At 46.8% G+C, this 27,914-nt stretch overlaps 1 protein-coding gene across 3 annotated transcripts in view; it reads left to right on the top strand.

The window, feature by feature from the left end:
* Positions 1 to 17,107: 17,107 nt before the first annotated feature.
* ATG16L1 (autophagy related 16 like 1) overlaps positions 17,108 to 27,914 on the top strand; it is a 37,271-nt gene continuing 26,464 nt past the window's right edge. For all 3 annotated transcript variants that reach the window (XM_032397113.1, XM_032397042.1, XM_032396963.1), the window contains exons 1-5: positions 17,108 to 17,388; positions 20,881 to 20,974; positions 24,966 to 25,071; positions 25,784 to 25,857; positions 26,754 to 27,005. In XM_032397113.1, the coding sequence (XP_032253004.1) occupies positions 17,274 to 17,388; positions 20,881 to 20,974; positions 24,966 to 25,071; positions 25,784 to 25,857; positions 26,754 to 27,005 (641 nt within the window). In that variant the 5' untranslated portion in view covers positions 17,108 to 17,273. The remainder of the gene's footprint in view (positions 17,389 to 20,880; positions 20,975 to 24,965; positions 25,072 to 25,783; positions 25,858 to 26,753; positions 27,006 to 27,914) is intronic.

The following is a 27,914-nucleotide window of genomic DNA, read 5'->3' as shown; positions in this document are numbered from 1 at the left end:
TCTTTAATATTTCTCATGCTGACCCCTGAACTGCGTGGGTCCGCTTAAACGTGGATTTTCTTTTTCTGAATACAGTAGAGTACCGTAAACGTATTTTCTGTTTCTTATGATTTTTAGTATCATTTTCTTTTCTCTAGCTGACTTTACTGTAAGAAGACGGTATGTAATACATGAAACATGTAAAATAGGTGTTAATCGATTGTTTATGTAAGGCTTCCGCTCAACAGTTTTGAGGGGAGCCAAAAGTTACCCGTGGTTTTTCTTTTTCAAGATTTTATTTATTTATTTATTTGAGAGAGAGAGAGAGAGAGAGAACAAGCGGGGAGGAGGGGCAGAGGGAGAGGGAGAAGCAGACTCCCCTCTGAGCAGGGAGCCCGCTGCGGGACTCGACCCCAGGACCCTGAGATCATGACCTGAGCCAAAGGCAGACGCTTAACTGAGCCACCCAGGCGCCCCTACCTGTGGACTTCTGACTGCGTGAGGGGGTTTGGTCCTCCAACCCCTGCGTTGTTCGAGAGCTAGCTATATATATATATATACAACACATTTATATATTTGAAAATAAACCCAAGAGTTCACACAGTAATTATATTTGCAAGTTGAGCCAGTATCCTGGATAGACTAGACATCTTTGTACACACACAACCCGTGAATGTAAATAAATGCACCCGAACGTATAGGGAAAGGGCACACCCAAGGGAGACGTTAATGAAGACCCTGTTTACAGAGGCTCAGCAGAGTGGAGAGAACCAGCGAAGGATGTTGAGACACCCAGGGACCGGTCACAGCAAGAAGCCACCACCTCCCTGAGCTCACTTGTTATCCAAGGCAGTGAGAGTCGGAGCCAGAAAGAGGGGCCCCTGCTAGACACTGCGGCCATAAAAGGAACCAGGAACAGCAGAGAAGGGCAGGCCTTAAAGGCGCCTCTACCTCCCTCGTCTCCTCTTTTCTTCCCCACTAGTTGTCCCATTGCCCAAACCAAGCAGAGGCCAGAGGGCAAGGGAGGCCCTTGGCCCAGGAGGCGGCAATGTCCATAGGGGTCAGCTTCCAGACATGGGACACACTGAGAAGGGCAGAGAACGGAGGGGCAAGAGAGTGGGCAAAGCAGCAAAATCAATACAATTTGTTACAAAAATGAATAAGATCACTTTTTGACGGCAACTCTTTCACACTATACATACATCGGGAGTAAAAGATGGTGGGGCCACATATGCAAACAATTAAGAAAAATAGACATTGACAGTCATGGGCTGACAGCCGCTCTTAATTACATGAGCTAATGGAGTGGGATTCCTGGCATGACTTACTCCAAAGTAATTTATATTTGGCTTGGAAAACAGAATGGTTTTTATAACAGATTTTTCTAATTATGTTTTGCTTATGTTAATATGAGGATTTGATTCCTCAAGTAAATACCACCTGATCACAAAGCAGGATGGCTCAAAAGCACACTGAGCGCCAGGTGGAAGACAGGCTGGGATTTCACAATTTGCTGCAAACGATGCAAAAGTAAATGGAAGGTTTTGCTTTGGTTTCCTGGGGGCTGCGCTCTCCAGCTGGTGTGTAGAGGCATGAAGGGCAGCTCCTCTATCTCATGCTTCCTCTGGATTCATCAAAAATAATAGCACTCAAACTGCTATGGATAAGGATCACCTGTAGAAGCTGCGAGAATGCATATTCATATGCCTGCCGGAGCACCAGGTTCCCTTGGTCGGGATGGTGCCCGGGAATCGGAATTCCAGCAAACATTCCAGATCAACGTGATGCCAGTGGGCAAGACATCACATCTGGGGAAACGCTGTTCAAAGTGTGGGACATGTTCATGCATAAAGGAAGCAAAGTGGCATAACAAAGCGGGGAATGGTTTGGGGTCAGAGCTGGGTTCAAATCTCAACTTTGCTGTTCGTTAGTTGAGGCCAGTTTCCTTCTCCATCATTTGCAAGAAGGCTATTAAATATACATAAGGGTACGCTTGGAAATCATAAATGAAAAGTGAAGATCATGACTGATTCATAGTGGCGCTCACTATTTGTACCCAGAAGCTTCTTGATTGAGCCTTTCTCAAGATAATTGGGTTTTGGGAGTCCTAGCTTAGAAGACCCAGGAACACAGCACCCATGAGGTGTGCCGGGTCGGATGCCCCGCGCTGGGTCCTTGTGCTCACTGAGCACTGCCCTGAGATAGTAGATTTCATACAGTCCATGGTTTTCAAGGCGCTCTCTCTCCTTGTTTCCACCCAGGAAATTATTATTCATCCTGCAGCATATGGACAACAGGTTTTTACCCATTCTCTCTCGCTGGCATCGCACCATCCAACAATATGGTGTTAACAAAAAATATTAAAACTAGCCATCTTAAATTTTTGGTTCTGGTTCATAATGTAACACAACGAAAGGGAAAATCTTTCGCACAGTCCCAGTGGTGCAGAAACATTTAGAAAAGATTCTAAATATAGACTCCCAGATGACAGAGGGGTTGTTTTATGTCATTCTGTGATTTCTTTTTCACAGCATGTTCTATGTGCTGGCATAAAAAATTTTAATGAAGTCAGAATGCTAAATTTAAGTGAACTTTTGCTCTCGTTCATTGCAAAATACAGCTCGTTGCCATTTAATTGGCTGTGCATCTTGGCATCAGACCGGCAAGCAGCAAAACAAAAATCAGACCTCATAATGCAACAATCTTGATTATGCCCTGATTCTAACTACCACTGTGGGTCTTTCCTAATCTTTTATGTAATTGACCTTCAGTGAATACATGCAAAAAGTGTTTTCAATTGTTCCTCTTAAATCACCCTAATTGGGCAGGAGTATGTGAAAATATATGACTTGAGGAATAGTTTACATAATCTAATTACTAATCCTTATTGATATATGATAAGTTCCAATTATTTTTTGGTCAATAAATTGCCTATGAATACTGCTTATTATGGGGAATAAATTTATACCGCAAGCTGTTCTAAGCAAGCCATTCAAAATGTTCACTTATAACTTAGGTACGAAATCTACAGTAACCTGTTAGTGACTATACAATCAGAAGTAGCTCTACTAGAACTATGCTTCTCAAACTTCGGGGTACATAGGGACGCCTGGGTGGCTCAGTTGATTAAGTGTCATGATCCCAGAGTCCTGGGATCGAGTCCCACATCAGGCCCCCTGCTCAGCGGGGAGCCTGCTACTCCCCCTGCTTGTGTGTGCTCTCTCTCTCTGACAAATAAATAAATAAAATCTTTAAGAAAAAAAAAAAAAAACTTAAGGGTACAAAAAGATCACCTGAGGAAACCCCTTCAAAATGCAGGCCCTGGGGCCAACCACAGAGAATCTAGGGCAAGGGAGAGATGAAAACAGAAACATGCAGGTCAATCAACTTCCCAGGTGATACTGATATAGCCAGTTGAGGACCTGCCCGTTTTCCTGGAGGACCTGCCCATTCCCTCACCTATGGGCAGACTCCAAACCTTGGCATCCTCCCCTGGCTGGAGGCAGGCGTGTGTCTAGGATTAAGGAAAGTTCTTTCAGCTCTTGAACTTCTCTTGGCCTGACCCCATGACAGTCTAATCACAAACTGGGTAAGTTCATGAAAATCCAGCAGGTTACCTATCTCAAGGATTGCTCAGAGAGGTTAATCCTAGATGCCTTCAGGGCCAAATAAAAATGCACTGTTATATGTGTTCTTTGCTTGATCCTCACTACTCCATAGAGTGAGTCTTACCCATATTTTATAGAGAAAGAAACTGAGGTTCAAGGGAAGGCAGGGCACTTGGCAAAGCACACAGAAGACAGGTGGAAAACCAAGCCTCCGAGCCGTGTCTTCAGTCTTCAAATGCTTTCTTTCCAGCTCCTTGTCAGGAGTTCGGTTGTATTGCCAGGATATGTGGAGGTGGGTTAAGCATTTTACATAAGAAATAAACTAATTACCTCTCGGAATTAATTTTCTATGTGAGAGGAGAGTTCTCTGCATTCACAGAACAGCAGCTACACAGGAAATGATTAAAATTCTAAGAAGACTTTTCCTCCGTCTCTATCTTCAGACCTTTTACAGTGCTTCCATCTTTTGGTTAGGTGTGAAAATAGAAAAGCAAGTTGAGTCCTGAGTTACCTCCGATTTTCAAGCCCTCTATCAAAGGCCCAGAGTCCCCTGGCTTGGCTCCTGGAGCTGGGCAGAGTTGCTGTGGGAACTGTTCCCCAAAGGATCACAAGAGTGATCCTCACAAACCTAACCCTAGAATTTCCTTTTGACTTTTGCAGTTTGGATGGTTTTGTAATTTTGATGGTCTGCTCAGGCTGTCATAAGAAAATACCATACCGTTGTTTCCGGTGAGAGCCCACTTCCTGGTTCGCAGAGAGCCGTTTTCTGGGTGTCTTCACATGCATGGCACAGAGAGGGAAAGAGGTCTCTCTCCTCTTCCTCTTTTTATAAGGCCGATATTCCTATCGGATTAGGGCCCCACACTGATGACCTCATTTAACTTTGTCTCCTAAAAGCCCTTCTCCACTTACAGTCACTTAATCCCTTGGGGGTTAGGCATTCAACACATGAATTTTGAGGGGGACACAATTCAGTTGATAGGAGATGGAGTCAGTAATTTTCCAGGAAAGCAACTTTGGAAAGAGGCAAGTGGGCAGTTTTCCTAACTGAAGACAGAAAGTTCTGTGTGAGAAGGTACCCTCCTGACCCTTTCGTGGAGAAAGGGATGGTGTATCAAGAAGTCAACGTGTAGGGTTACCGGCCCTTAGGCAGGGCACGAGAAATACTATGGCTCTGAATCTCGTTCCATAGTGTCTCAGGCAGAGTTTTAGGTCAATATGTCTGTATTTGTACATTTCCTGGGGAGGTTTGCTTTAGCCACAATGGCTTCCCTGATGGTTTTCAGACATATCAGGCAAGTTCTGGCCTTAGGGCTGCCTTAGGCTGGGTTTCCTAGAAGCAGAGGCTGAGACTGGGATTCTCATGCAAGGGATTTATTGAGGAAATACTCCAAGCATCAGGAGAGGTGTTGAGGGAATCAGGATAGGTCAGAGGAAGAAGTTAGGCAAGAAGTTTTAGAAGAAGTCTAGCCTAAGCCTGTCCCATGGGGAGCTTGGGAAGGAACGTACGTTGCATCATGGTGATTGTCCTGCGCGAGGTTAGGGCATTGGGCACCTATGCCCCCTCCTACCAGTCAGTCATGGACCACCTCCCAGGCATCTCTAAGAAGGGAGGTTGGCCTAGGGTCCAGAGAAGGGGACATGTGTGAACCTTTAGGAGCCAACACACGCTACAACAGGGGGCTCGGTGCACTGGCCACTCCAGAGCATTGGCTGGGCTCCAGCTGGACCTGCTACCGAGCCCGCTCTAGCTGAGCCCTCTGCCCGAACGCTCTCCCCCCCAAATAACCTCTTAGCTAACTCTCACCTCCTTCTGGTCTTTGCTAAAATCTCACCTTCTCAGTGAGGTCCATCCCAGCCACCCTATCGATGTGCAAACTGCACCCAAACCCCCTCACCATCACCCTTACTCTGGTCCACTTTTTCGTTTCATCCATAGCTCTCGTCGCCCACACACATACATAATTTGCTTCTTTAGTATGCTCAGTCTTTTTGGCTTGTCTCTCCCCATTAGAATGGAAACTCTTTAGGGATAGAAATACTGGTCTAGCCTTAGCACTTGGAAAAATGCCTGGCATATGTTAGGCATTTAATAAATGCTTGCTGAATTAATTAAGTCTCAAAGGGGTCCTGACACAAAGAAGAGAGGAGGTCAAGAGCTTAAAGAAACAGATGATATCCAAGGGTTCTAGCCAATCCTTTGGGCATGTAGGCCCTATACCTCTACATCCCTATACCCACTGGGTCCTACAGGAGGGCTACCCTTACCTCCAGGAATACATGGATGATACCATTTTAGGATCCAAATGAATGTAAAGTCATCATTACAATGTGCTCTGTGTCCCACCCAACACAGCTGCTGTGCTGGAGGACTTAAACTTCTACTTGCCCTTCTTTTTTTTTTTAAGATTTTATTTATTTGCGAGAGAGAGAATGAGAGACAGAGAGCATGAGAGGGAGGAGGGTCAGAGGGAGAAGCAGACTCCCTGCTGAGCAGGGAGCCCGATGTGGGACTCGATCCAGGGACTCCAGGATCATGATCTGAGCCGAAGGCAGTCGCTTAACCAACTGAGCCACCCAGGCGCCCTCTACTTGCCCTTCTGAAATAACTTGGTCTTTACTCTCCCTCAGGAGTCTCAACTTCGGAAAACCGTGCCCCACCCCCACCCCCCCATGATTATACCTTACTTAGCAGAGCTTCTCATTCAAAGATCCGTACTGCATCATAAACAGGAAGTGAGGCATTGTCACAGCTTCCTGGGAGGATGCTTCCTAATGCATGCACTCAGAAGTGGAGTGACCAGGTCATCGATACCCACATTCTACCTGCCTGACAAAAAAGGTATCTTGGGCAAATCCCGAAAAACATATTTTTTAAAAAATCAAGTCTTCCTAGCCATCCCCCCAAACAACACACAGGAAATTGTTTACTCCTCGCCTGGACAAAATGGACAGAGAATGTAGACAGATAGAGTACCCAAAGAGAATGGATGATGAATACACAAATAGATGAGAAAATGTTCAATTTTACCAAAGAAGTGTAAAGTAAAACAACAGTCAGATATGATGATCAGCTATCAAACTAGTGAACTTTTTTTTTCCTATTGTACTACCCAAACTGGTGAAGATACGGTCACAAAGAACATTCTATGCACAAGGAACATTCTACAGCGCGGGTGGAAGGTATAGGGGTGACGGCTGATGGAAAGTGTGTGGCCAGCTCTTTTCAGAGACTTTGCTATCTTCATCATCTTTGACCTGCTAGAGTTAGAATTCTACAGAACCCCGTCCTACCAAAATAACCTGAAATTCAGGGAAGGGAGGTCTTTTGAAACCAGCCCTATGGGGTTTTTGTTTTTTAATATTTAGCAGGAACCCTGCCTACAAGGTTGCTGGCCGTTTCCAGGTTTTGAAGGTGGTGCTTCTGCAGCACAGGCCTTCCCTTACTACCCCATAAAAATATCCACCCAGACTTCATTTGCTTTGGAAAAATTAACCGAAATGTGCTGTTTAGTCACCGGAAGGTAAAGCAAATCCCTACCTATGCATTGATCTCAAGGATGCTGTGAAATCACCACAAATGGGAATACAGGATCGCTGGGGGGAGAGGTGGAGAAGGTTCCACCCACTCACTCCCATGCAGGAGACTTGCCCTCTTGGCCTTGTCTGAGAGGTCACCCTAGGGTGTGGCCCAGAGGGCAGCCAGTGCCCCCACACTGCAGCGTGATGGGCTGTCACCTCCACGGTCATGAGTCAGGGCCTGAGAAAGGGCACAGAGAGGGTCCTTTCCCTCTGCCAGTAGTCCTCCCCACACACTCACCACCATCTAGCACCTGGAGTAGCACTCTGCGCTTCTTCCAGGACACACAGTGGCTCGTTTCTTCAGATCCTGGCAAAGGTGAGCAGGACAGGGCGGGCATTTTCTGCTCTCAGTCTCTGTAATGGAATGACATCTAAGGGGTTTTCCTGCTCTAAAGTTCTAAATTTCCATTTTAGTCAAGGCTCTCTGCTTACAAGAAGAGAAACTAGCTGAGGAAGAAGAGACCCTGGCACTGGGGAACAGGGCTGTCAGGGGGAGGGCAGCTCCATCCTGGGCCCTGCTCTCTCTGGACACTTCCTCTACCCACCTCTTCCTTGTTCCTGTCCACAGATGGCTCTTCTGCCCATTCCTGGCCTCCCTGGCTTCTCCCTCAGCTCCAGACGCTGAGGTCCAGCTCCCCACACCCAAACCCCTGGAAATGGAATATGGCCCCTCTTGGGTCAAGTGTGCATGGCTGGTCCAAAGAGTGGAGTGGTAGAAGGGTCCAGTGATGTGGTAGAATCATAGCCACCAGACCCCTGATCTTATCAGAGGGAAAGAGAAGTGGACTTGGGGAGGGGAAGGACCCCTCAAATGTCTCCAGCAGAGTTGGCGGCTCCTTCCTTCCCCAGCCTTCTCCTGATACTTGGGTTCCCCTCCTGGTTCCCTGAACAGCACAAGACAAGGAGGACTAGACATGAGAAATGTATTGAGGGAGAGGCCTGTAGGGGAAGATGGGAGGGGCGCTGGACAAGGCTGGTCCTTTCAGGGCCAACGGGTGTCTATCTTCGTCATCTCGGGCTGCAATAACAGGATACCATAGACTGGGGGGGGAGGGGGCTTAAATAGTAGTCATTTATTTCTTGTAGCTCTGGAGCCTGGGAAGTCTAAGATCAAGGTTCCAGAGATTCTATGTCTGGCAAGAGCCTTCTTCCTGGTTTGCAGACAGCCATGGGGAGAGAGAGATCATCTCTTAGGTGTCCCTTCTTTTTTTTTTTTTTTCCAATATTTTTTTTAAGTTTTATTTAAGTAATCTCTACACCCTATGTAGGGCTCAAACTCACGACCTCGAGATTAAGAGTCACATGCTCCTCTGACTGAGCCTGCCAGGCGCCCCCCTCAGGTGTCCCTTCTTAAAGGGCAGTAATCCCACTCAAGAGGGCTCCACCCTCATGATCTTCCAAAGGCCCCGCCACAAAATACCATCACAATGGGGGTTAGGGCTTTAACGCACGAATTTCAGGAGTATGTATTCAGTCCATGACCGCACCCTGGAAGCAAAGTCAGAAGAGGAGTCTCCCGGGTCTCAGGAGCTCCCCTGCGGTGCTCAGTCACTGGCTGGGGCATCTGAGGGTGGCATGGACACTTTGGATGTGGTGGTGGATTGGGAGCACAGCTGCTGGGGTTGTAAGTCGATTACTCTTCCCCAGTAGGAGAGCTGAGAGGCACAAGTTCAAAGGCCAACACCCAACCACTTCTTTAGTTTAAAAATGCAAAAATTCCTTTGCTTGAAGGCTGTACAAAAACAGAAGGCAAGCTAGGTTTGGCGGGTAGGCCATATTTTGCCGATCCCTGGTTTAAATTGCAGGTTAAGTTTTCTGTTGCTTGCAGTTGAAATCCTCCTAACTTCCACAAGAGGCAAGTATGGTTGACTCCAGAATGCCGACTTAAGGTTGCTTGTCCTTCTAATTCCCAGTGTAAATTAGGACTTGACGCTCAGGCTTACAAATCTGCAGACCATACTTTACTTCTTGCGTGTATAAGCTGGTAACTTAAGGATAAAGTAGCAGGTGTGGAGTGGGGGCAGGGCTTCTGTAATAGACCTGCGAGGACAAAGATACCCTTATAGTTTAACAAGTCACAGGAGAGTCCCTAGCAAGAATCAAAGATCTGTCTGTGAGGTACTTCCCCACTACCCCAGTCCCCAGCACATTGCAGAGGGGTCCCTTACTCTTGCCTCCAACACACATACACTCCTAAGTGAGGAGATGGAGCTGAGAGTGGTTGAAAAACAACCTTCATGGAGGTGGAGATCAAGTTGGACTCAAGGAGATGGGGCTTTGAGAAAAAAAGAGGTAAAGAGAATTAAAGAAACTGTTAGGAGGGAGGGAGAGTAAGAGACAGAGACAGAGGGAGAGAGTGACACAGAGAGAGAGAGACACTGTGGACGAGACGGTGTGGGCCACCCCCAAGGTCTAGGGCAGGGCCTGGGGCCCACGGGAGATCTCAGAGACAAGTTGGAAAGACCAGAGGAGACCTTTCCGAATCTTCAGCTCCTGGAAGACTGCACGAGCTGAACTAGATCACTGGACCCTGCAGGGAAGGACAATGGAACATTTTCCACGATCCTGCATGGCTTTCCCAGGCTCGATTGTTCTGCCCTGGACTGGACTGCCCCACACCTCCTGGGAAGCAAGGGTGGTGCTGGGGTTACCCAGGTGGTTGGAGAAGCCATTTGTCCGCATGCAGTCTTTGACAAGACTAAGGGAGCTCTGCAATTCAATTGTGGGAAAGCTTAAGAGCTCGAGGTCCAGTGCACATGATGGGATAGAAAAATTTCCTTATTGAAAAGAAGAGGTGCAGGACAAAATGCTGGAATGCATGTGAGTCACACACCACAGAGTGGCCAGTCCTGCGCCCTGTCCCTGTTGGACTCTGTGTTCCTGGCTGGTTCCTCCTTATTTGGGGATCTGCCTCCCAGAGGAAGTGCCTGGACCCTGGGATTTGCAGAACAGACTGCTATTTCGACTTAGGTCTTTTTAAAGACAAAAGGTCCACTTGCTACCTCAGCAAAGATCCATATCTCATGACATGCAATATTTACTGATTTACTTTGTCAGAATCCTACTCCGCCGTGCTTTCTCCGTGGTTCCACTGCATGAGAAGGTAGTGTTGGGAGGGGCTCTGCACAGCTATTAATACCCCGTGAGTCACTCCAACGGTGCCATTTGAAATGGTGTCCCTTTACTTTCTGTTGAGGGGGAAGAGAAAATAGTTCTAACATATGGCAACCGTATTTTCCCATATTCCAGGTCTATTCTAATATTTCTAATTGTAACTTTTGGGTTAGGAACATTTTCTCTCACAGACAAATACTATCATTTAGAACAGAGATTAACTCACTCAGAAGCTCAGGAGATTTCTGATCGAGACAATTTTCCCTGAAAGTCTGGAAACGGGGTGCTGATTAACACCAGAAGTGCATGGTGAGAAAAGCAGTGTATTTGTCAAGATTGTAAAGGGGAAAGCCCTGGATTCGTGCCCATCTGTGGGGGCCCTACCGTTTTGCCCACCCAGCCCTAATCTTTTCTTGGGCTTGTCTGATGTATTAATCAGGGTTCTTGGATGACAAGCGGAAATAAAAACCCAATGTAGGGGCACCTGGGTGGCTCAGTCAGTTAAGCATCCAATTCTTGATATCGGCTCAGGTCAAAATGATCTTGGGGTCATGAGGTCGAGCCCCGAATTGGGCTCCGCACTGGGCATGGAGCCTGCTTGGGATTCTCTCTCTCCCTCTCCCTCTGCCTCCTGCTTGCACACTCCCTCTCTCTCTCGCTCTCTCTCTCTCTGGAAAAAAAAAATTAAAAAAAAAAACAAAACAAAACAATGTAAACCAGCTTTAGTGAAATGTAGTAATGTATTGGTTCAAGTAATCAGACTGGGAGGAGAATAGGGCCGGGTTAGTTTCAGGAGTGGCTGGAACCAGGGACTCCAATGCCATCAAGACCCTTGGTTTCTCATCTCTTCTTCTCCTTGTGTGATTGCCCCATTTTCTTTTCAGACCAAACTTTTCATGAGACATGGGAGGGGACATGGCGACCAGTGGAACCTGATGCATATCCTCAGACTTCCTACCCAAAGGACAAAAGAGCCCCTCCCCTCTCTTCCAGATCCAGTTTAAAAGTTCCTGTGCAGAACAGTGATTGGCAAGGGTTTCTATGCTCATTCCTGGGGCCAATTTGTGGCATGAAGGGACAGGGAAATGCCATGAATGTAGTCAGGAGGGCAGAATCTGTTCATAAAAGAATAGGGGGCTGGGCTGTCTGAACAGAAGTTGTGTCCTATGTCTCCCTTCTTCTGAGAACTGTCCCTTCCCTTCCATCTTGGGGGAACCATCCTGGAAGGCTGATGCTGCCCCTTTGCCCCATTGATTGTTGGACATGGGCATCTGCTAGCCCACCAGCGTCTGCTCCCAGGAGTTTAGAACTGGGGCTCGGAGGTGCCAGAGCAGTCTGCGGCTTGCTTGTACTGAAAGGCCCTTAGAGGGGCCACGTCTTCACCATCTGGGTGGGAGGACTGAGAAACAAAAGAAGCCCAGCCACCAGACAAGAGGAAAAGGAAGCAGAAACTTATGGAGGGACGTAGATGCCAAGGGCTGAGCATTCTGATGGGATTTGCATCCTGGTTCCACTGATTCCTGGTGTCCAGCCACATCCCCACCCACTGCCAGCTCTATGCAACACCCTGGATCTGCATATTCCCCCCCTCCCTTAAGGAAGCTCAAATTGCACTTTTATTTATTTATTTATTTATTTATTGACAGAGAGAGAGACAGCGAGAGAGGGAACACAAGCAGGGGGAGTGGGAGAGGGAGAAGCAGGCTTCCCGCCGAGCAGGGAGCCCAATATGGGGCTCAATCCCAGGACCCTGGGATCATGACCTGAGCTGAAGGCAGATGCTTAACGACTGAGCCACCCAGGTGCCCCCAAATTGCATTTCTATTGCTTGTCATTAAAAGCATTCTGGGGTACCTGGGTGGCTCAGTCGGTTAAGTGTCCGACTCTTGGTTTCGGCTCAGGTCGTGATCTCAGAGTCCTTGAATCAAGCCCTGCATTGGACTCCACGCTCAGCAGGGAGCCTGCTTGAGGATTCTCTCTCCCTTTTTCCTCTGCCCCTCCCCTCCTCTAAAATACATACATAAATCTTAAAAAAAAAAGTCTTCTGATACTCTATTCATCCTAAAAAAACAGCCACAACCCTAATGTGCTGACACGCAGCACGGCAGCATGGTTAAATGGGCGGGGGGGGGGGGGGGGGTGTTTGTTCTGGTGTTAAGGTGTCCGTTTTCCTCGAACGAATCCGAGCTCTGCCTCTTCCTAACTCCATGACATGCACAAGCTACTTGACCTCTGTATGTCAGTTTCAAACCTGTAAAAGGAAAGATTAACAGCACCTGCTTTGTGTAGGGTGAGAAAGAAAGAAGTTAAACCAAGTAGAGCCCAGTCTCTGGTATGTAGAAATCACTCAATAAAGTTTGGCTGTTATTCACAGCAGGAGATGGCAGGAGTGTCTGGGAGAAATTTAAACATCTGGGTGGCTCAGTGTTAAGTGTCTGCCTTCGGCTCAGGTCATGATCCCAGGGTCCTGGGATCAAGCCCTACACTGGGCTCCCTGCTCTGCCGGGAGCCTGCTTCTCCCTCTCCCACTCCCCCTGCCTGTGTTCCCTCTCTCACTGTGTCTCTCTCTGTCAAATAAATAAAATCTTAAAAAAAAAAAAAAAGATCAAAGAAGCAAACCAAGGGAGCTAACTCCCCACAGACACACTCTCCAGCCAGGGCTCACACTCCCAGCTTGTTAGAGGTGCCATGCCGAACCCTCCAGCCACCGTTCCAGTACTTGGCTGCCAATATAGAGGAGGGATAACAAGGACTTCCTCTAGGAAAATATAGCTTTGCTATAATGCTTGTGTTGGGCTACAAGGCTAATACCTACCTCAAACACTGTCGTTGTTAAAATATGAAATCTCATTTTTACTTTATATTCCTTAAATAATTCACATTCAGATCTCCCTTCCTGAAAAGTGAGCTCTGTGATCAGGATCCAAGCCTGGGCCATCTGTCTTCCACATAGGGCTCACCCCTGTGCCAGACCCACACTAGGACCCAGCTGTTTACACTTGCTGATTGAAAGATAAAGGGAATCAGAAAGACCTAAAGGGGAAGGCCCAGATTAAACAGGACAGTTGTCTGAAAGTTGGACTTGGAGTCCACTGAATTGGAGCATGTTATGTTAAATCTGGTTATACTTTGTTTCAGTGATACTAAACTTTGCACAAAGAGAGTTCTTTGTTGAGTGATGCTTCTTCCATTCCTCTGTGAGCAAATCTGCACTGCTTAACACACTATTACAAGAATGTTGGGATATTTTACTTACACCTTACATCCATTAGAGGCAGTCAGAATCCATTTCATAGATGTTGCTTTCCAGCAAAGCATGCTGAATCCTTTAAACACTCATTACTAACCAGAGCAAAACCAAAAACTTTTCTCTTAAGCCTCATTATCTGTCTCCAGAATATTCAGACAACCTCATTTCCTCCTCCTTCCTATTACTCATCCCCATCCAGCCATTCCCGTCAAGGTCCTGGGAGTACACCTGAGGCCTCCACATCAGACGTTGCTCTTCACCAGGACGCCTTCCCTTTTGTCTAATTTAGGAATTAACTACGTATCATTTCAAATTATTCTCTGTTTTACGTATTCTAGTCGAGCCAAACTGTAGTATCAGCTGGAAGAGACCTGACGATGGAGTACAGTGGGTAAGGGCTGCTAGAGTCAGGAGCCTGTGTGTGAGCCCTGGTCTTGCCACCGACTAGCTAGGTGTCCTCAAGCAAGTTATTTAGCCTCTCCGTGCTTCAGGTTCCTTATCTGTAAATAAGGATGAAGATGGTAACAGTAGCTAACAATAACCTTACCAAGTAGGGTTGTTAGGATGAAAAGAATTACAATGTGTGAGGTAGTCAGAAGAGTTCATGGGCTAGAACACTCTGGAAGTTTTTGTGCTTATTAGTTATCTTCCACAGAGCTCAGCACCCAGATGAATAAATGGTTTTATAAGTACATGTTCTGGGCGCCTGGGTGGCTCAGTTGGTTAAGCGACTGCCTTCGGCTCAGGTCATGATCCTGGAGTCCCTGGATCGAGTCCCGCATCGGGCTCCCTGCTCGGCAGGGAGCCTGCTTCTCCCTCTGACCCTCCCCCCCTCTCATGTGCTCTCTCTCTCTCATTCTCTCTGTCTCAAATAAATAAAATCTTTAAAAAAAAAAATAAAAAAAAAATATAAGTACATGTTCTTTTTTAAAAATATTTTATTTATTTGGCAGAGAGAGACACAGTGAGAGAGGGAACACAAGCAGGAGGAGTGGGAGAGGGAGAAGCAGGCTTTCCGCAGAGCAGGGAGCCCGATGCGGGGCTCTATCCCAGGACCCCGGGATCATGACCCGAGCCGAAGGCAGACACTTAATAACTGAGCCACCCAGGCGCCCCAGTACATGTTCATTTTTATAACTTTTTCTTGCATATGTTGTACAAGTATAATGGGTAATAATTAGAAAACATATAAGATATAGAAAAAACATAATAAAATATAAACATGAGTCAACTATACTCAAATTAAAACAAAAACACATCAGCAATGCCACTGCCCAGAGTTAATACTGTCAGTATTTTCGTATATTCCATTCATTGATTAAACAGCATTTACTGGGGCACTTGGGTGGCTCAGTCGGTTGAGCGTCCAACTCGGTTTTGGCTCAGGTCATGATCTCAGAGTCCTGGGATCAAGCCCCGTGTCGGGCTCTGTGCTCTGCAGAGTCTGCTTCAGATTCTCTCTCCCTCTCCCTCCCATTCATTCTCTCAAATAAATAAATAAATAAATAAAATCTTTAAAAAAAAGTAAACAGCATTTCCTGAGCACCTAATATATAACAAGCTTCATGCTCTCACTGGCTATGATGTTGAGCAAAAAGAGACACAGCTCCTGCCTCACAGAGTTTACCATCTGGTGTGGGGAGACACACCTTCATCAAGTAATGATATAAGCACGCAAAGCCGCAACTGTGATTATTGCTATGTAGGAGAGGTACGTGTGTAGGAGGGAGACCTGACCTAGTTGTGAAGGTCTTTTATTGAAGATTGTGAGGCAGTGATTACTGAGTTGAGAATTAATGCATAGGAATGAACTCGAAGTCAGAAGGGAAGAATGTGCACAGCAGAAGCACAATAAATCCAAACGTCCTCCTGTGGGAGGGAGTACGGTGGGTGGAAGGGAGTAAAAGGGTCCGAGGTGGCTGCAGCGTACTAGATAAAGCTGATGGCTTAGGGAGAGGGCACGCTTAGCAGAACTTAGTACCCTTAGTTTAGAAATTGTATTCTCTATTCATCTGACAAATTTTGCCTATGAGGATCCAAGGATGCACTTCTTTTACATAAATTAGATTTACACCATACACTGTTTTTATTAGGAACATTTTTTTGAACAATAAATATACTGTAATTTAATCTATCTCTTGTTGAAAATACAGTTTCCAATTTTCCACTATTATGAACAATGCTGTGACAGACGTTTTTGTATGTGGACATTTGTCCAAATATTTAACACAAATTTTTGCAAGTGGAATCGCTGATTCTGCAAATTTGTTAGTATGTTTTAGGCATAATCTTGTCTAGAAAATCAGCACGTTCAACTGTCAAGATTTGATGCTATGTGACCCTATGGTCTTTTGAGGTTGGTACCACTGTTATATTTGGGGGCATTTTTGGTGACATTCAGAAAACTGCTCTCTCATTTTCTTCAGAGTGTGAGAAAGTCCCTCCTATTTCTGATTCTTCCTAGTCTTTCCTACAAATTCAGATCACTCAGTACTGACTGCCAATGAAGTGTCTCTAACTACAGCTCTAGAAGCCTGACTAACCTACTCCCTGGCTCCACAGGAGAGGAAAGCCTTTTTTATCTGTCTCTGAAGGAGCTTCCACTGGACTTGAGCCACACTGGAAGAGAAGCCAGGCTCTGATATTCCTTTCATCTCCTCTGGCCTCCTGCTTCGTCCAGTTCCATTTTCATGCGTAAATTCACTAACTTGTTAAAGGTAAGTGGAGCTCAGATGATTCTATTACAGACCATTTCCATTCTACTGAGTTGACAAATGCCATCTTCTCAAGAGTCTATCTTCCATGGACCACCTTCAGTATCCACTGGCAAACTGTCCTTTTACTCTTTCAAAGTCCTGTTCATGTCCCCACCCTTAGATTACCTTCTAAGAACCCATTTACTGTTAGGCAATAATTTCTAGGTTTCTAATTATTAACATAGCCAATCTATTCACATTTTTCTTTAACTGTTCTTTGCATTCCATCTCTTCATTGTAAAAAACCTATTCCCAAGGGCAATGGGACACTCTTGCCAAAGAATAAAGCAGCCAGACATTTGGATAGGAAGATACCGGGGGGCTAGGTGAAGTGAGGCTTGCAATGCACCAGGCATAGCGCTCACTGCATTACATAGGTTATTCCTTCTAATCCTCACGGCAACCCTGAAGAGGGTATCATTAGGGTCCCCGTTTTACAGATTAGGAAATTGAGGCTTTGCAAGATTGCCACTCATCTAGGGTCATTCAGTTACTGTGTGGGGAGTGGCCCCCACTTCTGCTCGTAAAGTGAGGCGATAAAGAAAAGAAAGGCAGGCCAAAAAATATATAAATCGGGGGAAGGCAGCGAGGAGACGTAAACTGACAGGCGGCTCCTTCCCTGTCCCCTTCTCGCGGACAGCCGAGGCTCCGGCGTAGCCCGCACGCCTCCCAGCGGCCGCTTCTCTACCCCCTGCGCTTCCGGCCTCGGGAGGGCGTCATTAGCCAGCGCCTTGCGCCGCCACCAGGCACGCGCGTGCGTGCGGCGTAAGACGTCGGGTGAGGAGGCGGGTTTTCCGGCCCTGACAAAAACCCTTTCCGGCAGGAGCCGGAAGACCGTCCCGGACGGCATTGGGGGCGGCCTGTGCGTGGAAGGGAGCTCTGGGCCGCCGGCTTTCCGGCGTCCGCTGGTCGCCCATGCTGCGGCCCGCGGCCGCCAGCCCCTACTCGGATTGGCGGCGCTAAGGCGCCGGGGCAGCGCGCGAAATGTCGTCGGGCCTCCGCGCCGCCGACTTCCCCCGTTGGAAGCGCCACATTTCGGAGGAGCTGAGGCGGCGGGACCGGCTGCAGAGGCAGGCATTCGAAGAGATCATCCTGCAGTGTGAGCGGCGGGCGGGCCCGGGGGCCGGGCGGGCTGGCGGGTGGGCCCCGCTGCAGCACGCGGGGCGCCGGCAGGAGCCGTTGGCCGACCCTTGGCGTCGCCAGCGCGCCTTGCGGCGGCCCCACAAACCCTGCCTTTTTTTTGGATCTTACTCTCTTTGACTTTAGAGGGCTTTCCCTACTAAATTGTGTGTTCTTCGTGGGCAGGCACCGTTCGTGCTTGTGCTTGTTATCCCAGCATCAATGCTTGTGTGCTTGAATAAGCTCCAGAAACGTCCAGTTCTGGGCCTCGTGTTATTGAAACGGTCACAGACTGTAAGCATTAACTCGCGTAATTAACATTGTTCTCTGAGTGTAATGAAACGTTCAGCTTTTGGTTCCTCAGACCTCTCGTTTTTACTCCATCTTGGTGTTCTTTAGCTGGTACACATTTTGAGTCCTACTGGTTGGTTGGGACATCGTTACTGGAAACTTCAATATGAAAGAGGTTTTCTCCTCTCCCCACCCCTGTCTGCAGTTTGAATACAAAAATGTTCGTACCCTTAGATGAGTCCTCATGAGCATTTCCTTGCCCCCTCCCCAATTTTACGTAACTAATGAACGACACATTTGGGGAGAGAAATGGGCTTTCTTCGGTCCTTCGGTACCATCTACCCCTTGAAGTAAGCCTGACAAAAGTCTGGAGTTAATGTTGATGATGAGATTCAAAGTAATAGTCGCCTGTTAATGAATTCTGATTGTGCTAAATCAGTGGTTCCCAAACTGATGTGCACATTAGTACCACCTGGATCTTTAAAAAAATTAAAAAGCCCAGACCAATTAAATTGCAGTAAATAAGGGTGGGACACGGGTATGAGTGCTTTTTGATGCTCTCCAAATATTTCTTTTTTTTTTTTTTTTTTAAAGATTTTATTCATTTATTTGACAGAGAGATAGAGAGCACAAGTAGGCAGAGGGAGAGGGAGAAGCAGGCTCCCCGCTGAGCCGGGAGCCCGATGCAGGACTCGATCCCAGGACCCTGGGACCGTGACCTGAGCCGAAGGCAGCCGCTCAACCGACTGAGCCACCCAGGCGCCCCTCTCCAAGTATTTCTAATGTGCAGGGTGGTTTGAGTGCTTTGGTGAATATGCGGCATGTGTTATTTCTCTTTATCTTCTCGAAAATTCTCTGAAGCGGGTCCTACTGCCTTTCTTACACATGAGGAAACTGATGCTGAGAGATTAAGACTTCTGTGGGTAGGCAGAACAGATTCGTGTTGGAGCCTGGATTTGAACACAGACTTGATGGCTCCTAATTTTTGCATTTTGTTTTTCTCACTGGGGTTCCGAAGAAATGACCCTTTCTTGCTTTCACTGAACCCACCCTCTTAAAAAGATGGGAAGAAAAGCGAGATGATATGCCTCTGGTGTGCTAATTCCTTGTACTCTAAGAGATCCTCACAGCCAGAAGCACAGAAAGCCCCTCCCACTCAAACGTGATGCCCACGTGGGTTCTATAAATTCAGGTGGTCAGGTGTTTATTGGGTGCTTTGTCTTAAAAGCTAAAATACACTTACAGTCACATTGGGCTGGAAGTCTGACTCCACATCTTACTGATCTTTTCACTTACCTTTCTGAGTCTGGTTTGCTGCATCTATAAAAGGGGCGGAGCTTGCCCTGCCTGCTTCGTAAAAACTGTGTATAAGTGCTTTGAAAGCCATTTACGAAATAGTCTATAAACAGAAATTGCTGTAATTGCATTGACAGAGGTTGAATGGTTTTTCTGCATTGAAAATAGTCATTTTGATGGGGGGGGGAGGATGTAGGAGAAAGATCAGAAGATGATCATCCTGGAGAGGGAACACATCATTAAACAGCTGTGATAAATAGTGCATGCCTGAGGGGCTAGGCGCCCAGACTGATATGAGAGGCAGTTAGGGGGCTGGAAAGCAAGACAACCTTTGCCTATTAGAGTTTTTTTCTTTAGGTCAGCGATTGACATTTGGGGGGTCACTTCCATTTTGCCTGTGGAACACCTTCACTCCTCTCCTCTTGCCTTCCCAGGCCAGTCAAGTTCAAGTTCAGCCCCTGCCTCTGAACCTAAAGAGAAAGATGAAAAGAGACTGTAAGGACAGGTGGCAGCTTCCCTTCAGCTAGATCCTTCTCTTTAGTGAGAGGGACTTTTAGGGAGGGTCCCTCTTGAATACCTCCTGTCCTTTAAAAGACCTAATATCACAGGGCGCCCAGCTCTGGTGTGACATTTTGAAGATCTTATTAGAACCCTTTGATGTGAGTGAACACCCAGGGTTGGAACCATACTTCCCTGTTCTGCTGAACTGCTTGATTAAATTAATCTAAATCAAGAATATTTCTGTTTCTTCCCAGGAGTTCCATTTCCATATATAAAAGAGAAGTGAGACTCAAGACTCTTTAAGAAGAAAGATAAACCCTTCCAACAGCAATATTCACTAGCATAAACCCTATCAAAATTTTGTTCTAGAGCAGTTCTAATCTCAGACTTTTAGGATTTGTGACAGTCCCCGTCAAATGTAGCTGTTCAACAAGTTTCCCATGATCAGTCTCTTATTTTGCTTAGTGCCCCCTCCCACCTTGCCAGTTCCTGTGTGACTGTCATTCCTAACTACTTGTACTTTGAATTCCTGCACCATGTTTCCTGTCACATTTGTTACTTTCAGAAAGAAAATTCATTTTCTTCCTTAGGTTCTCCACTCTTGTGTTCTTTGACAATTAGCATCTTCCAGCCAGTCGCCTGAGCAAGGAACTTCAGAATAATCTTTGACTTCTTACTAGTAAATGTCTGTTTATGGCACTGCCTGCTTTTAAAATCGTTTATTTTACCATTGCCACTAAGAAAAGGTCTGAATTTTTCATTCTGCTCTTTCATGTGTTGGTTCCAACTTTCATTTCTATCCACTTGCGGGATAACTGCTAGCCCTCCTGCCTGGACTCTGTCATCTTCACCTGTAAAACCGTCCAAGCATATGAATAAAGATTACTCTCCTAGTTCTTTTTATACTTGACCCTCTGCTATACTTGAGCTCCTTGTTCATATTTGTATCTCTAGTGCCCTGATCTAAAAATTACATTTTCCAAATGTAATAATAAGGTAAAGCTCTTTCACATTGCTTAGAGGTGCATAACATTTCATTTTTCCGGTGTGTTTGGTTTTTTTTGTTTTGTTTTTTGACTCCTGAGATAAACATAGGTAAGTGGGGGACATTCTTGTAGGGATGTTTCCACAGGTTCCTTTGGCTGGCCCATTCGTGCTTAGGCCAAGAAACTTCGAAGGAGTGTATGTTCCTGGGTTTTGGACAGTTGCTACAATTGCTGTCAAAGTGCAGCACCTGGTACTTTGACACCTAATGAAAGTGAAACCTACCCAGCTGTCCCCTGTTGGTTTTTTTGGTCCAGATATTTATAGGATATTAAGTAGTAATAAGGTGTACATTGGTTATAATAAATAATTTATTTCTTCTTCTTTTCCTTTTTAATAGATAACAAGTTGCTAGAAAAGTCAGATCTTCATTCAGTGCTGGCCCATAAGCTACAAGCTGAAAAGCATGACATCCCCAACAGGCATGAGATAAGGTATTTTGAAACTATCCTGTGTGCTTGTGTGTCTTCAGTTGAAACAGGTCTCAGTTCAGCTGTCACTTCTCTAATTGAGAGGTACTGTTTCTGTGCTCCAGTTTTTGTCAGTTCCTTTCAGATAAGAACTTGTGAAGCAAGTAACTAAAATCCTCTCTGAGGGTACGTACCCACCCAGAAGGCTTATCAGTAGGTGCTGTAACCCTGAGAAGTCACTCAAGGCAGGTAACTGGGCCAATTCCTCCTTCAGCCTACTGGGTTCGCTTTTTCTAAATAATCACACCAGTAAGCATTCTTGAGCAAATTTACATAGATCTTGTTAATACAGGATTGACTGGTGTATAAAGTGCTTTTTATACAACACAGGTCTATTTGATCCTTTTTAAGTTCAGTGGTTTTCATCATATTTTAATAGAGTGTGAAATTAAGCTAGCAGGTTGCAGGAAGCTTTTTTTTTTTTTTAAGAAAGGTTAGGAAAAACCTGCATTTTAATAGAAAGGATAAGTATTGTTTCATTAAATACGAACATATGTGTTCATGGTGGGGAGTTTGATGTGTTTACGTGGGTAATTCATGCAAACTATTTCTTTTTAAGGTTTTTTTCTTACTGAGAGAGAGAGTACGCATGAGCAGGGGGAGGGTCAGAGGGAGAGGGAGAAGCAGACTCCCTGCTGAGCAGGGAGCCCAACTCGGGTCTTGATCCCAGGACCCCGGGATCATGACCTGAGCTGAAGGCAGACACCTAAATGGCTGAGCCACCCAGGTACCCCGTAAGCTGTATTTCTTTTTGAGGGTCATGGTCCAAAAAAATCCAAAGTCAGACTTCATCAAAAACAGTTTAAATAGAATCATTCTATAGTCTTACTGTCTTTTTCCAGATGTTTATCATGTTTGCATATTAAATTTGAGGGTCCATATGGGAACAGTACCCATTATTGCTCTAGAATTTACGTACTTTTTTGCATATCAGCTAACATTTAGCAACTGTAAGAATAAGTTGGTAGTAATTTAAAGAGTTTTTTTAAGCCCAGAAATGCGAGGTATAGCCGAATTTATTTATACCTGTAGCTAAATCTGCTCTATAACTGCCTGCCATCCATGTTTCCTCATCTGATCTCATGGCTGACCAGAGGGGGAAAGAGGAACAGATGGCCCAGCCCAGGTTCTGTCCTTGCTTAGTAATAAATTCAAGCAATCGTTCTTGGCCTGTGGCCCTGGGAGGCCTACTGTAGTATTTAAAATATTAGTTGCAGTGTTCTGGTCAATATTAGGTATAGAAAATGCCATTTTACCTTTTTCATCTAAATTCAATCAACTGAAAACTTGAAATAGTTTGTTTCTACCTAGTTAGACTCTTGGTGACTATATTTCTCTATCCTTTCTTGGTCAGTCAAGCTCATTTGCTTGGAAAGTTGCTATAAATAAATATACAACAATTCTTTTGACTGAATATCACTGGAATGGTAATTTAATTGCAGGTCCTTCCTTTCCTAAAAACTCGAGTTCCTAATCAGGCCTCTCCTCCTGACCGCCTTGTTTCTATTAATGGTTTTCTTTATTTTCCACAAGTCATCTATGATTCCTTTTTCCCTCAGTGTCCTGCCCCTCCTCGTTGGTAGTCACTCACTCGGGCATGTTCATTCTTCACTCACACGCTCTTGTGGGTCTGTCCCTTAGTCCAGTGGGGGAGACCAGCCCAAGGGGGTGTTTGATGGTGCCATAAGGGTATTTACAGATGGGCCTGGTGGTTTCTTTCTCCCTTCTGTCTCTCCTTAAGTTCTGTCCGTATCATCCTAGTTATTCTTAAAATACTACAACTGATGCTTAAAGAGCTTTATCTGGATCAATAATTATCTGAGTCCCTTCTGAAGTGTCTTAATCCCTTTGCTTTCTGCATAGATTATAGCACGAAGTAGTTAATTCCAGGCATTTTCTATGTGTGCTTCCTAGATGGTAGCATCTGGCAAATTGTTAGAAATACAGAATCTTGGGCCCCACACCAGACCTACTGTTTCAGAAAGTGGGGGGCGGGGGGTAAAGCCCATAATTTGTAATTGGGTGATCCTGAGAACCACTGCTTTAGACCATGGCTGCTCCGGAGTCCATCCGCAGCACCAGGCGTGCAGTGAGTGCCCTGCTCTTTAGAGAAGGGACTAGTTTTACATTTGCATATTTCACAGTGCTTTGCATTAACATAAGAGGATTTGATAAAAATAATTTCTAGTCCTGCCTAATTTAGGATGGCTTCTTGTACAGTGTGTTCCACTTTCTAATCTCTTGGCTTCTACTTCGTGGGCGGAGATTGGGGAAGTATTAGGTTGCCTCAAAGGATGAGGTATTAGGATGGGCTTAGAGCATGTCTTAAAAATACCTTTAGACATCAAGGGTGACATCAGGAGGGGGTGTCACACTGCTCCCTTTCCCCTCTTGTTTATGATAGGGCATATGGAAGGGGCTCTTCTCCCCCTCCCTTCGGGGGCTGGTGTCCTGCTTTTCCAGCGTCTCCATCTTGTGCTTTCCCTGGGTGGTGGCTTAAATGTCTGTCATCTGATGGTTCTCCTCTGTAGCTGCAGCCGAAACCCCGGTCCTGAACTGAAAACGCACAGTTCAGTCACCTGCTATTTCTGACATGGGATGCAAACCCCGCCAAGTCTCCAAAACTGCATCGACTCTTGAGGGCGTCTGAGCTGAGTTCTGTGGCTTCAGATATGTCTGTCTACTGACAGCTTCTACTTGTCCGCCTCTGGCTTGGACCTCTGTACTTGACGTGCAGACTCCAGTACCCGGTTTCCACTCCACACACACCCTCGGGTGTCCACACTGCACTCTTCAGGCCTCCTCCCAAGCCCTAGTCCTTCCCATCTCAGTAGGTGGCACCTGCATTTTTCTCAGTTGCTCAGGCCCAGAGCCTAGGGGTCCTCATCGTCTCCCGCCTTTCTCTTAGACTGCACAGCTAACTCAAAAGGCAGATGCTGTGGGCTGTCTCTTCAGAACGGATCTAGGGTCTGACCGCACCTCACTGCCTCTACTGCTACCAGCTTGAGCTGAGCTGGCCTTCAGACAGCTCACTAACGGGTCTCCGTGTTCCTGCCCCTGCCCCCCGGCAGTCTGCTCTCCACTCAGCACCATGGCAGTCCTTTTACAACTTGTTATTCCTCTGCTCACAGCACTGCAGCGTCTTCCAGTCACAGTCCCTAGAGGAGCCTGGGAGGCTCTGCATGGTCTCCCCACCTCCTCCCTGCCTGTCTTGTCTACCCTCCTGCACGCGGGGCTCCGCTCGTACTTTCTCTGAGGACACCAGCTGTGCCGCCTTCTCCAGGCCTTTCTGACCCTCGACGTTCCCTCTGCGCGGGAGGGCCCAGCCTCCAGGAGCCGCGTGGCTTGCTCTTCACTTTCTTCCGGTCTGCAGTGATGTTCTCTCAGAGAAGCCTTCTCTAAGTGCCCTGCTCAGAACAGGAGCCCTGTTGCTCTGTCCCCTTTACCCTGCTTAGTTTCTCTTCACGGCACGTCTGACCACTGGAGCCCACGTGTTTACTTATTTGTTGTCTGTCTGCTCTTAACCGGTTATCGGTCGCCTGAGAGCAAAACTTTGTGTTCACTGCCTTCTCCCCGGGTCCAAGGTCACTGCCTGGCACGTAGTTGGCACTCAAACATTTGTCAAGTGACTGGACCTTGTTGTCTCCTCCATGTTTACCGAAACCTCATCTGGAATCCATGCTTTGTTCCTGACACGACCTGTGGCTTGGGTTGTGGTTGGTTTATTTGACCGTGTGTCTCATGTTTCCTACTTTCTACTTCAGGTTTGTAGTGGCCTAGAACCACCTGGGCCCGGAGAAAGCGAATGGCTTTATCGGCTGTGTTGTCATGTACAGGTTCGAAATTCTGAGGTTACTGTGTCACTGCCGGACTGAAGAGGTTTGGGGTCTGATTTTTTTTTTTCCTTTCCTCTCTTTTTTGCACGTTCCTTCATCTGCCTGGTTTGGGGACTTAGTCCCGGACACGATGGTGCCTGGAATGATAGTCAGCTACAAGAGATGGCCCAGCTGAGGATTAAGCACCAAGAAGAACTGACCGAACTACACAAGAAGCGTGGGGAGGTACCGATAGCCCCTCCTCGTCTCTGCTCTGTGCGGGCCCCGCGGTGGGGAGAACAGGCGGGCGGGCACTGGCACTAGAATCTGCAGCCATCCTGGCTACATGAGGCATCGTACTGTCTCTGGGAATGCCGCATCCGGAAAGCTGAGGGCTTTCCCTCCGTCAGCAAGAGGGCAAGCCACTGGGCTAAGTGCCGGGCGCCACACTCCCAGGTGGCACGAAAGGTCCAAGTGGAGAAACTTCCGAATGAAAGAAGCCTGCTGCCTGTTCCAGGGCAGATCTCACTAATACCTTCCTAGAGTGTTTGAGAGTGAACCCTGCAATTTCTGAAAAATTCATTATGAAAAAAAGTCCTGGGCTGTGTTAATCCTGGGTGGCTGTTTGATGGCAAATTATGAGAAAATGCAAGTTCTCATCGATGCAGCTGAATTGATCATTTTATCAGCTGAAGAGCGTGAAAGGTGGCTGCGGTGGGGGGGACAGACGGGTCCTCAGCGGGAACCTGGCAGTGACCTGTGATGTTTCCCATTGTTCCCGTGAGCATCCCCATCGACCCTCCTGCTCCTCGCTGCCACCCAGCTCGTTTCTTCCTGGTGCCTTGGCCCAACCCAGCAGGGCACCTTTTCTTTCTTAAAAATAAAAGAGCCCACTGTTGTTTAGTTTCCTGCTGAGGTCCTGAAATCTCTCACTGATGCAAGTGTTCTTCTCCCCCAGTTAGCTCAATTGGTGATTGACCTGAATAACCAAATGCAGCAGAAGGACAGGGAGATGCAGATGAATGAAGCAAAGTGAGTAGAGACGACACCTCTGGGGCTGGCCATGGAGTTGCACTCTCTGTTTAGTGTACTTTTGTGGGCGGGGCCAGTGGTGATTGCTGGCAAATGGTCACCACAGGGGACTCAGCAACTGAGTGTCATTTCTGTACCTGCATAGCCTAGGATTTTTTTCTACCTGCTCTAAGGATGGCAGAGGCAAGGACAGTGCCCTCAATCTTCCAGTATGCCGCTGGGAGGTACCCTTGCCAGTATGCCGCTGGGAGGTACCCTTGGCCCTTGTGAGTGTCCCCGAAGCATACGTGGCTCTCCCTGTGGCCACTGCATAGGAGAGCTGGCATCTTCTCTGGTGGAGATGGGGCCAGGGTATGTGAGCCTGTGGCCCTTGGAAACAGGGATGAGTTTGTCAGCAGGATAATCCTTGATCAGGGAGAAACCTGGGATTCCAAATCCTGGGACCTTTGAGCTGGAGGGGAGCCTGGGTTTCATCTATGCCTTTTTCCCTTGCTCTGCAGACAGGGGTCTCTAAAGACTTAGAAAGGCATCTTTGCTCATTGAGTGATAGAACCGATGGAATGTGCAGAATTTCTAGCCTCCTTTTAAGCCCCTGTTAGTACTCTATTTAGGCATCAAAAGTTCCCTTTTCAGATCCTGCTTTTCTAGTCATCCCCTGGATGAATTTCACCCTAGGTAATTCCTCTCCTAATGGGCTTGTCCTGTAAACCACTGGGGCTAGGCTTGGCTAAATGAGATGTTCAAAAATGTGAAGAGTCCTCCGTGGCACCTGGTGTGATGGCTAAGGTTATTGTAGGGGGCCCATGCTCACAGAGCTCCAGCACCTGGCCAGGTGCTCTGGCTCCTCATGGGGCTCCGGAGCGGCCCCATTCCTCTTCTCCACGTCCCGCTTTCAGAATTGCAGAATGCTTGCAGACTATCTCTGACCTGGAGACGGAGTGCCAAGAACTACGCAGTAAGCTTCAGGACCTCGAAAGAGCCAACCAGACTCTGAAGGACGAATATGATGCCCTGCAGATCACGTTTACTGCCTTGGAGGAGAAACTGAGGAAAACTACTGAAGAGAACCAGGAGCTGGTCACCAGGTGGATGGCCGAGAAAGCCCAGGAAGCCAATCGCCTAAATGCAGAGAATGAAAAAGATTCAAGGTGGGACATCAGTCCACAGGTAGTGGTTTCCATTTTTAATAAAGTAGAGCCTGATTCTCTGAAAAGACAAAAATGAACCTGGCAGCTCTGATGAGGGAGAATTGGACAGTTGGCCAGAAAACACTAATAAAATCAGAAATCGCAGTGGTGCGTGTAAAACAGATTTGCGTTTATAAGAACAGTTTTACAGCTGAGCGGAGGATTACCTTCCAGAAGGGCTTTGGCCCATACAATTTTTGCCAGTGAATTCTTTTCAGTGTTTCAAGAAGAAAAGCTAATTCTTGAACAATAGAAGGTCAATCAGGGGGCGCCTGGGTGGCTCAGTCGTTAAGCGTCTGCCTTCAGCTCAGGTCATGATCCCAGGGTCCTGGGATCGAGCCCTACATCGGGCTCCCTGCTCCCCGCGGAAGCCTGCTTCTCCCTCTCCTACTCCCCCTGCTTGTGTTCCCTCTCTTGCTATGTCTCTCTCTCAAATAAAATATTTTTTAAAAAAAAAGGTCAATCAGAATTAGAAAAAGATTGGAATTGCCCCCATCCCTAATTTTATAAAACCGTCCACACCCATACCAAGGCTCTTGGTAGTATAACAAGAAGACTGCAGTCGAACCTCACGAAATACAGATGGGAAATTCCTAAGATTCACTGGTACCTTTTTTTTCTTTTTTTTTTTAAGAGGGTGTGTACATGCACAAGGGATGGGGTGGGAGGGAGCAGAGGAGGAGAGAAAAATATCAGGCTCCACACCCAGTGCAGAGACTGATACTGGGCTCCATCCCACAACCCTGAGATCGTAACCTGAGCCGAAATCAAGAGTCAGATGCTTAACTGACTGAGCCACCCAAGTGCCCCAGTACCTTTTTTTTTTTTTTTAATTTACTGCAGTCCTACTAGGATTTATCCCAGGAATTA

The sequence above is a fragment of the Phoca vitulina genome, unplaced genomic scaffold (genome assembly GCF_004348235.1).
Source record: "Phoca vitulina isolate PV1807 unplaced genomic scaffold, GSC_HSeal_1.0 scaffold1, whole genome shotgun sequence".
NCBI lineage: Eukaryota > Metazoa > Chordata > Mammalia > Carnivora > Phocidae > Phoca > Phoca vitulina.
This window is presented reverse-complemented; position numbering and strand designations above follow the sequence as displayed.